The sequence below is a fragment of the Hyalella azteca genome, unplaced genomic scaffold, assembly GCF_000764305.2.
Source record: "Hyalella azteca isolate HAZT.00-mixed unplaced genomic scaffold, Hazt_2.0.2 contig11130, whole genome shotgun sequence".
In the NCBI taxonomy this organism is placed as follows: domain Eukaryota; kingdom Metazoa; phylum Arthropoda; class Malacostraca; order Amphipoda; family Hyalellidae; genus Hyalella; species Hyalella azteca.
Genome location: NW_025941139.1, coordinates 535067 through 546577, shown reverse-complemented (window position 1 = coordinate 546577; position 11511 = coordinate 535067). Strand labels below are relative to the sequence as shown.

The 11511-nt window shown below is 37.7% G+C and overlaps 1 protein-coding gene across 1 annotated transcript; it reads left to right on the top strand.

The window, feature by feature from the left end:
* Nucleotides 1-3487: 3487 nt before the first annotated feature.
* Nucleotides 3488-9447, top strand: LOC108674050. Its single transcript, XM_018161949.2, has 3 exons — nucleotides 3488-4961; nucleotides 5262-5424; nucleotides 7775-9447. The coding sequence occupies exons 1-3, from the start codon at nucleotides 3591-3593 to the stop codon at nucleotides 8494-8496; spliced, it is 2256 nt and encodes a 751-aa protein (XP_018017438.1). The 5' UTR covers nucleotides 3488-3590; the 3' UTR covers nucleotides 8497-9447.
* Nucleotides 9448-11511: the final 2064 nt, after the last annotated feature.

Genomic DNA, 11511 nt, shown 5'->3' with positions numbered 1-11511 from the left:
AACTTATCCTAGCGCATTCTAACGTCCTAGGATAGGTGTACTCATGAATCAGTAATTCTTCCTATTAATCCGTGGCAAGAACGGAAGGAAGGAAGAATCCGTGACATCTTTCTTCCTATGAAGAAAGATTGAAGATTATGAAGCTTCCAAGCCTCAGTTATCGACGTCTGCGTGGGGATCTATGGAAAAATATATGTTCAGATTTGAAATGCTTAGCTCCTTATCGAACTCGGTGGAAGTCTAGTAGCTACTTCAAACTATCGCCAGTCATGAAAAGATCCGGTCAAATGACACGAGTTTCGATCTATGAACAAGGCACGAAATGGAAAAGAATCGGCGACAGGCCACATCAGGCCTACACTTCAGAGCCGACTTCACTATGTTAAGATCGAGCTAACGCCTTCAATTTAATTGACATCACTTTGTAAAATAGCTCTTTTTAACATCAAGTGTGACAATGGTTGTTATAACTATTTTCAATGAACAAGCTAAAATAACTTTGAAAGCAGGAAAAAAATAGTGTTTCTTTCACGATGTTATATATGATAATATCAATTGTCATTGTGTAGGTGATAGATAATAAACATCAACAAATTTTGAGACTGCGTTTTTTTCAAATAATATATCCTTGGCCAATAATTCTTTGTTACTGTTCTTTCATATTTTTATCACAGAGTCAGAAAATATACAAATTAAACATCATGGATTTTTTCATAATGAAGGTGCGGAAAAGTAAGGTCCAGCTCGACTTCATATGTAAACAAATTAAATGCCGGTTGGGGTTGGCGGCTAATCCTAGTTATAATTTATAAACCGCAGTTGGGACTTGGGTGTCTACTGTCTAGCGATTATCTGTTAGGACACTTCTTGGAGTAGGCAACTTTTGCAGAAATTTTCAACATGCAATAATAAGAGCAGCAGTCATCTATTTAACACAGGCAAATGGCGCGGCTTCTCTATAAATATAGTATAATGCACAGCAGCACAACTACAAGTACACCTCGTGTCTCTTCTCAAAGGCTGGATCCCTTGTGAATCAAGTCACGAAAAATTCAAGAATCTGCAACAGGCCATGGGCCTATTTCTTCAGTGCCGACACTTCTATTCTATTCTAAGTGCATCTTGGTTTGAGATCAGATATAAATCTGCAACTGCATCTGCAAGCCCACCGGAGACTGGATAAAATTACCAAGAATCAGTGAAACAATACTGAAACTTCCCAAGCAAATTCTCCTGAGTGCAGGTGTAACAAGTGATGATCATGCACAATGTGCGGCTACTTACTCACCTTCAAGCCAGCAACCTGCAACCACAACATAGAAATCCCATACTATCTTCAGACTCAGTCCCTGGAAATTGGAATTAAGATTATCCCAGATGCCAGATTGAAGTTGAACCAGCAAGCAAATTTGAGCTGCTCCAATTTCCAACCAGCCAATTTATTTTTTATTTAAGTAACCACTGGCACTCTGGCAGTCTGGCACAGTGGCACTGATTCCACCATCCACAATCAGCATAAATCATGCTTTATTCATTAGATTATCCATGCTATTTGTTGAGTTCTTCCATCCTAATTGGACCTGTGACACTAATTGTTCTGGCTCTATAGCCAAACTGGAAAATGGGGCTTGTGTTACCTGTGAATAATAGCTATGAGAGTAATGAGACAAAATTGCCAGTACTTGCTCTCAATTGTAAAAACTCCTATGCTCTTTGTCATATTTTTAGGTTCAAAATTGTGAAATAATGCACACTGGAAAATTGGGTTGAAGCCATTAGTAAATTAGATAAAAATGCCTGTAATTCTAGGTTTCTAGCCAATTTCATCCATTACTTTGGCCTTTTACATTTTTCTAATTTATTCAGTGATAAATAAGAGAAAAGGCCTATTTTTACCTGCTAGTATAAACAAACACAGTGAAAAATTTGTTTTTACCTGCAATTTTAAAAAACTTTGCTTGAAATTTCATATTTCAAATAATACCAATTTTTCCCAGCAATTTTCGTAAATCACAATCAAAGTGATCATTTATATCTGCAATTTTTAAGAAATTCTACTTGATATTCCTGATCAGTTGTTGTTTGCAGGCTAGAAATATTGCTGCTTAACTGTGATTTTTGAAATTTCTGTCCAATGTGTTGGATATGCCAAATTGAGTCCAAGCCATGACTAGAGCTTTCCTAACATTTTTTTGAGCCACAATATTAAAGATTCCTACTGGATGAATTCTCCTATCCCATGGTCAGGAAGATGTGCCAGGTGCGCGGGAATTTATTTTGTCATTTTAACGACCTGCGCGGTGCACCGTACTATGCTGGTAAAAAATGCGCTGTGCACCGTACTTTAGAAAGCTAAAATAGTTCTACTATTTTAGTCGACAATATACGCGAGTATATTGACTACGCGAGTCGAACTGACAATAATAAAATGTAAGACATGTCCGGGTTACTTCTGACTGTTCCGCTTGTCCGCCTTGTCGGATACGGAACGTACGGTAATCGTATACTGCGGCTATTATACATACAAAATGTAAACAGACGGTGTAGGTGTTCAGTGTTGCCATATGACCTTGGAGAAAATTTCTTCTAAAATAAAGTTCTAGATTTCTCATTCACCAAATTTCCGTATCAAGAAAAATTATATATTATTGAAAGATAATTAAAGGCATACTCTACTGAGTAATGTGAGTATTACGTCTGTTCCTCCACAAACTGCTCGTGCGCGGCAGCGCGACATAGAATTGATAGCCGGGCAATAGCTTAAAAAAAGTGAAAATGCGCGGGAAAATTCACCGAAAACATACATCATCCTGAGTGTGGCTCCTATCTCATTGTTGTATGTTCTATGATCTAAAACTGTATGATCTACAATGCACAACTTTATAGCCTTGTGGCTCATGGCACAAGGATAGGTTTGCATTAAATTGCATAGATGCACATAATTTTTTAAGCAATTTTTGTTGCATAGCACATAGGGCATTTATTTCTCAATGTAATAATTAAAGATTATACAAAAAGGAACACATGGGATAATATCTGAATTTGTGATTTCCACTTTTCTTATATGGTAGTATATAGAATTTCAATTCATTTTTTTAGTTTAGACTTTTTAGGTAATTTTGTTTAATATGTTAAGAAAATTTTCATCGAACATATTTCTGAATAAGTAAGTAGTTTACTTTCTCCTGCTTTGCAGTGTTAAGGTTATATTAATCAAAATTGTAATATAATCCTTGAATTGTATGCAATAAGTTAATGCCAATATGTTTTTTTTATGTCCTTGCTTTCCTTTAAACTTAGTAATCTTGTAAAAATTTTAGGATTAAATAATTTAAAAATGTATATAAAGCATTCAACATTGTATAATAGAGTTTGTATTTTATTTACTGAACCAGTTTGTATATTAATTCAAGCCTTTAAGAACCTTTATATAAATTATGAATAAATATATGCAGGAGGTCTCATGGTAGATGTGGAGAGTTAAAAGCCACCATCAATTAAATTTCTTTTTCAGGTTCCTTAAACAGTACATATTCTGTGTTTATTTTTAATCTTTTCTTTGTAATAATTTCTCAATCATTATCTTCAAAATGATTTCGGAAGCTAGAATTTCTCTCAAAATTCTGAGAGCAACAAGGAGGCCAGTATCAGCATATCTCTTGCACCCCAGAAAACCTTTGCTTCTTACCTCTAAAAATTGTATGTTTCACGCATCCCATTCTATAGTTCTCAATGAGTTGACTCGAGAAATTGTTAATAAAAAGCCCTTGTGTAGAACTATTCTGCCGATTATGTGTAAGCAGAGCATCATGTATCAAAAATATAGAAATTTCTCCTCCTGGAACCCGCAATCAAATGCGGGAAGTATAAAGAAAGAAATCAGAATTCTACTGAGTGAGCCTCATTCAACCGAAGAATTCGAGCCATTTTCAGGCTACGTCCCCTTCTCTGAACAAAAGAAAGCTTCCTCACTTGTGCCTCGGTACTTGGTCAACATTGCAGTTGATCCCTACGTTCAGCATGATAGTATACTAGAAATATTCCGACTATATGCTGTAAGCATGAGGCCCTTAACTCAAGATAAAATTGATTTTCCAGTAGAGTTCAAGTCCTTATTGCCGGCAACAGAACAAGCATTTAAGGTCATGAGTTTACCAGAACTCTATTCTATGTCTCAGTACCTGCAAGCGTTGCGAGCCCAGAAACTAACGTTTATCGACAACCTGATCAGGTCGCTCTGTCAGGAATGCTGCGCTCGACTGCATCACAAGCCTAAGTTCGAAGAAGCAATGAAGTTATACGAGCTTGCCATAGACGTGTACGCTCGTGCGTTGCCTCGAAACTACCACGAAATATTTAGTGAGTTTTTCGTCCATAACGTCGAACGAGCTTCACTTAAGGAAAAAGTGAAGCTCATGTACTTTTATTGCTTAAATCCTAAGCAAATGTTTCCGCATCTATTCGAGGAGCTTCTGGAAGCGGTGATCCCGCATGTTTCGGACATGTCATTTCAGATGCAAGGCGTCGTAGCGCACTGCGTCCTCAAGAGTGGTGTCGAGCTGCACCCTGATTTACCATTATTACCAATGCTAGCACCAAACCTGCTATCATGTCTGTTGTCAAGTGACCAACTCAGTATTCTCGAGTTAAACTCCGTGACGTCTGAGCTCGAACTCATGCGGCTCGCACGCTACCAAAATAATGATATCACTTTTGCCCTCGAGAGTTTCCTACTGAGCTGCCGTGAAGAGAGTTGTCTGACTCCTCACTCCATCCCTCTTTTCCTTGCTTATTTGGCCACTCGTCATTATAATAAAGAGGTATTCGCTAAAATCGAAGCTTATTTGATGAAGATGTTCGCGAGCGAAAGCGACCACGGGATTCAGATGACGGAACTTGCCCGGATAATGTGGGCTTACAGCGCCGTGGCGCACCCCTGCTCCGACGTCTTCATCAAACAGGTACATATTTTGATGTCTAAGTAGCTGGTACCTGATTTTGCTTATCAAATTACTTGTTTTGTTAGTTATTCCAAGCTCATCGCTTTGGCGGCATCAGATAATGTTTTTTAGGTAATAATCACGCCCAACATTTTTAAGTTTTCGCGTTATTGCAATTTATGGCATTGTTTTGATAAAAGCTTAGATCATTAAACCTACTCATTCGATCATAACTTTTGCGTGTTTTGATTATTTATTTCGTGCATATTATAGAATTCTTAAGCATTAATACAAATAACTCTGTTGTTATGGTTATGGCAGGTGATGGCTGAGCTCGCCTCACAAGTGAAGGTGGAGAACATGAACAAGAATCTCCTGAAGTTCGTGGACGCGCTCTACTCGATGGCGGTGATGGGGCGGGTGGACCTGCAGCTCTGCAGACACGCTTTGCTGCCCATCAAAGGGAAAGCTCTTTATTACGGAGGTCTCTTGACATAAATTCTGTATCTAATTCTCTTCTATTTGAATTTTCTTATTTGTAAAGGTGTATGAGTTGCGAGTGTTTAACCCTCCATGTGCTTAATCTTTGTGTGTTTAAGATATGTGTATTTTATTCTATGTTTATATGCGTACAATTTATGACCAGAGAGTGCATTTGAATTTTCAAGGAGTTGAACAATTCTTAGATGACGTTGGTAGATTTGAACTATATTGGAGGAATTGGACTAACAACTGCGACATTGAGTATTATAAACAAGCAGCTTCATCTCAAGTTCATTGATGAATTCAATATGCTTGACGACACCCTTGACAACAACGTCAAACTCCGGACTATACGAAACAATGGCCCCTGCCAAAAAGCTCAAGTTCTCAAAGAGGCCAGTGTAGTTCATAAATTTTGCTTCAAAGAAGGTTGTAGACTTCTTCATCATTTGGACTACATTGGAGTATTTGGACTAAAAACCACGACATTGAGACCGTCTCACCTGTCATCTTCAACCTGGAGGGCAGAGAAGCCCCCTGAGACAAACTCACAAGACTGTCGCTCGCACCGTGCTGGAGAAACCCACCATGCAGCATCATGCGGAGGTGCACAACATTAATTGACCAACGATTGCTGGAACCGTCTCAATTTTGAATTGGACCCCAGCTATCGATTTCCAAGCTACCGGATTTGTCTAAAATAAAATTTGAGATTGTTTGCGTAAGGACTTTCTGGCTCGAAATTTTTGTGTTGTATCCTATTTACGTGTATTATGTACTTATGTCCAACCAAATTTCACTATTCAATGCTTCTCTTAACTTGAAAATGAATGTTGCTACATTCGAAACGTCGTTAATATATTATTATTTGCTAAATCTGCCTTTTGATCTACCAACGTCATCTAAGAATTGTTCAACTCCATGAAAATTCAAATGCACTCTCTGGTCATAAATTGTACGCATATAATCAAGAAATTTCTGCCATCTTATAATAATTTATTCTATGTATGTATGTATTTAATATTTATTCATGTGGTGAGTAACCTCTGCTTCGTATGGGCTAGCACACGCGCGTTATTCATCCTCATGTGTTTATAAACTCTAGTGCATTTGACTACGGTAATTGATTCGCTCTTTATGAGAGGACATTTGGGGAGACGCCTATGTCCGTGTCACTCCGGCTTTATAAATGGACTGCGTCCCGACAACTGCTTACGTCTCTGGAAGATTTGTATTTCCTCCCCCTTTAGCAAGCCACTAAATGCTTACTTTTAGTGATGCCAAGCAAAGCAGCCAGATATCACACACACAAATTCCCGAACGTCAGGAAGAAGTTGATTGCAATCACGATGTTGAAATTACTGTTGAGAGAAAACTCCATTTTTGAAAATCGGACGCTAACATGATCGCCGAATTTTCAACCATAGAAATCACTGCCGGCCCGAGATCCATGCCATTGAGCTGTCCATTTTATGTGACATCGTCAGGAATTGTGTGCCGGAAGTTTTTTATACGTCACTTAGGATTACAGCAAGGAGTTCATCATGTTTTTTTTCTTCTCACTATCAATCTTGTGAGTACCGTGACCTCGAAGTTCGGTCGATCCAATCACCTAGACAATCGCTTCGTAGAATAATAATAATAATCATATAAGACTCAGCAACTGCCGAAAATCTTACGAATAGTAGCTCTTAGACTCTGTTGGTCTACTACCGCATCTGACAAAAGCTCAATTGACTTTTTAATTAGTGCGCTGCTAAACGGGAGAAAAATTTCACGTGATGCGGGAGTAAGTCTGGCTTGTCTGATCGCCACCGTCGTATACGGCCACCTGGTGATGGAGGCCTCATCATGGTTCTAGGACCTCATCGATGATGAGGGCTGATTTATTCATTATAGAGACACCAATTAATAAATATTCTAGATATTTTTTGGTTTAAGATACTTTAATTAGCCCGTTTTTTTTTTCTTAGAGTAAATTTTCTTATGAAGTTTTCTCAGTTTTTAACTTTGTTGGTTTTCCCTTTTCCTTTAATTATACTTGCTTACAGTACTGTGATTTTTGATCCGCTTTGTATTGATGTGCCCTCCAACTTGCTGGCATCTTCATTTCGTTTCACTTTTCCTGCCTTCATAAATTCATAGACCTAAATTTTCCTTGTATCTCTTCCTACCTTTTTCGAGTTTTTCTGTCCTTTTCTTCTCTCCCTCTTCTTCTCTCCTTTTTCTTCTTTTTGCCTTTCGTCCTCCACATGTTTCTCTATGTCTATAATTACCATGTGCGTTTTTCATATCATTCAACATTTCTCGCCGCCTTGTTCGCCCCCGTCTCACCCCTCTTCATCCCCCAGGACATCTACAAGTGAAGTTACTCTCACGGATCGCCGCTTTGAGGGAATGCATCAGTATCGAGTACCCAGAAGTTGTCCTTCCTCCGAAGACCACACCTCCAGTCACCTCGGTGCCCTTGGACCCCCTCGAGAAGAAAATGGCAAGACCTTTACTTCTTAAAGTGTACAACGCCCTCGAAGAAACCCTTGCGGACTCTACTTTATTGACCATCAAGCATCATTGTCCGCTGGAGACCGTCAAACATTCTGGTGTCTGTCTACAACTCACAGATCCTTCAATCGGTACATTCGTCTCTCATAGCTCTGTTGTCGATACTCAAGATTCAAATGTATCAGAATCCTCTAACAATATTGATCCTATGCCTCCATTCGCCCAAAACTCCGAAGGTGGTGGTGATTTTTATTCTGAGGTTTCTGATAGCAATAACAACAACGCTGTGTGTAGTGGCTCGGAAATTTCTTACTCTGAATCTGAGTTAGTAAACCGACTTGTTAAGTCGCTAGTCAGATGGCGGTGTCCAGTATCTGTAGAGGTTGTTGACGAAAATTGTACGATTAGGGAAGGAAGCCACTTGCTAAGACATACGGGAATTTTTATGTACAAGCTGCGTCTCTTGAGTAAGCTAGGCTGGAAATGTGTTCTCATTAGCGGTGAAGCTGTCGCCAATGCTTCCTCTGTAGCCCAGCTTATGGAGATTGTCTTGCAGGAATTGGAGCGCTAAACATCTTTTTCCGATTCATCAGAAAGTCTTTTAGATATTGTGTATGTTTTCATGACCTGTTTGAATTTTGTTATCAAAACCGTTATTCATCTATCCATCTAAATATTATGTAGTAAAAATTAAGAAATTGTAAAAAAATTGTTTTTATCCCGTCTGCTGAATGATTTTGCTTTTAATCAAGTTCATGATGTTTTGCCTGCTGTTCCTTTTCAGTTCCTAACGGTTACAAGATGATTTTCAAGTTTTAGTTTCCTTGTATTTTTTTACTGTTATAACACTCATTGACATATGTTAGGTGTGAAATTCACTTGAAGGTGTCAGAATCGTTTAAATTTATCTTCATTAATTTTTCACGCCACCTACAATCGTCTCAAAATGATCAATTAATGAGCGACGAGAGTCTACTCACGCGTGGGGTACTGTCCATCATACCGCTGATATTTTTTAATAGTTATCCGTATGTAATATACCGTAATTAAATTTCGTACGCGTAAAATTATATGCTCGTATACATTCTTGGATTTCATGCTGCTCATGCGTTTTCTCCTTGTAATAACGATTCACTACCAATCAGGTGAATGCGGTTCATTTATTTATTATTTGTTATGCTATAAGCGAATTTATTGATCGAACTTACATATAATAACGTATTTTCAAATAACATTATCATGGAAAATAAATGTAATAACGTTTTACCTATTTTTCAAATTGGTCATCGCCACCGGCGAAGTTAATCGATAAATATTAAACCATTATAGGACAAATTAGTTACAGAAATTTTTATTCAATACGTTTTGCGTGTCTCTGAAAATAGTTCACGATTTACAGAACATACTACACAGGCATGTGTTGCCAATGCCTAATTCTTGTAAGACCTACCGGAGCTTATGGTCGGCTTGTTGCTGCAATTGGGTTATGTAAACATGATTCCTGTTTGTTCATTCTGCAGGGGCAGGGTGGCCGAGTGGTTAAAGTTCAGAGTACCATGATTGGCGCAGAGAAGCGCGGGTTCGATCCCAGCTTTGTGCGCCAGTTTCTGGTCAGAATCGGCAAGGAGGCCGGGCGGTTACGCACAGCAGAATAGTAGCAGTGAGTTGCGAGTTGAGACACAAAATGATGTGAATGTTCTGCGATGTTAAGAATCGGTGACAGGCCTACTAAACGCTGAAACCGCTATTACTATTATTATCACTCATACCGTATGGGCGCATGACGAACCGCATTGTAATGTAGTATAGACTGTATAGTAGTATTGACAAGCAAGCCATATAGTACAAGCCATGTCTGGGTGGTCGAAGATTATTGATATTTTAAATTATGGATGCTGCATATGTAGAATTTCTTACATCTGTCTTTGGGTTGTACCCACAACTCGCTGCAAAACGTTGCTATTCACGTCCTTTGTGCCACCAAGTTACAACTTTCAAAGCTGTTATAGTTCGTCATTTATTCCTGATGCTCACCTATTCATTTTTTTTGATAAAGTGTGCCGTAGTTTGTTTTTTGTCATCTTTTGTTTAAGCATAAGCGATTTCACCCCGCATATTGATAATGAGTCAATTTGAGTTTAGGAAAATGTGACGACCTAACTCGATCGACAATTCTACGGACTCGCCAGCGGACTCGCGCAACTGGACCACTCATAATTCCTTAAATACATAACGGATCTGTATGAATTTTGGAATATGAGTATTAATTATCGATACGCTGCCGCAGGAGTTATTGCAGATTTTTGCATGAATTATTTCTTAATTAAAACCAATAAATGTATTTGTTAAGCAACTGGGCCACTCATAATTCCTTCAAAACTTAACGGATCTGTATGAATTTTGGAATGTGAGTATTAATTATCGATACGCTGCCGTAGGAATTATTACAGATTTTTACATGAATTATTTTTTAATTAAAACCAATAAACGTATTTTTTAAGCAACTGGGCCACTTATAATTCCTTAAATACTCAACGGATCTGCATGAATTTTGGAATGTGAGTATTAATTATTGATACGCTGCCGCTGGAATTATTACAGATTTTTACATGAATTATTTTTTATATAAAACCAATAAATGTATTTTGCAAGCAACCGGGCCACTCATAATTCCTTCAATACTTAACGGATCTGTATGAATTTTGGAATATGAGTAATAATTATCGATACGCTGCCGCAGGAATTATTACAGATTTTTGCATGAATTATTTTTTATATAAAACCAATAAATGTATTTTTTAAGCAACTGGGCCACTCATAATTCCGTCAATACTTAACGGATCTGGATGAATTTAGGAATATGAGTATTAATTATCGATACGCTGCCGCAGGAATTATTACAGATTTTTGCATGAATTATTTCCTAACCTAACCCAATAATAAGTCATGTAAAAATCTTTAATAATTCCTGCGGCAGCGTATCGATAATTAATACTCACATTCCAAAATTCATACAGATCCGTTGAGTATTTAAGGAATTATGAGTGGCCCAGTTGCGCGAGTCCGTAGAATTGTCGATTGAGTGACGACCTAGATCACTCAATTAAAAGTTGGTTGATTGAGTGCTCAAAGGTTGCTCAAAGTATTTTGAGCAACCTATGCAACTTAATAGGGAAATTTCACGATTGAGTGGCATAAAGTGCTCAAAATACTATTATTTAGAGCAGTCAATGTCACTTCATATAGCAAAAGTTTTATTTTTGTCATTTCTTTTCGATCAAATTTAGGTGAATAAATTTTTGAATGCACTGCCGGACAAAACTACTACATAAAATAGCGGCAAAATGAACCTTTTTTGTAAAGTTTACGATTTTCTTCACATGAACTTTCATAGTCCACACAGATATTATTTTCGAATGCTGTACAATCAAATGTAATATATATTAGAGCATAAAAATCATTTAACAACTTTTTTATCATATGACTTTGGAATTTTCAAATTATATTGCTTAGTTCTCAATCAAATCGTATATTGATGTAACTTATTCATCAGTTATAAGATTCGTTTTCCTGAGACACCTATTTT

Bases quoted from the DNA above. Each gene is read 5' to 3' on its own strand.
- LOC108674050 (XM_018161949.2), top strand. From the start codon at position 3,591: ATGATTTCGGAAGCTAGAATTTCTCTCAAAATTCTGAGAGCAACAAGG. The intron at 4,962-5,261 runs GTACATATTTTG...TGGTTATGGCAG, and splicing joins CCGACGTCTTCATCAAACAG to GTGATGGCTGAGCTCGCCTC. The intron at 5,425-7,774 runs GTCTCTTGACAT...TTCATCCCCCAG, and splicing joins GAAAGCTCTTTATTACGGAG to GACATCTACAAGTGAAGTTA.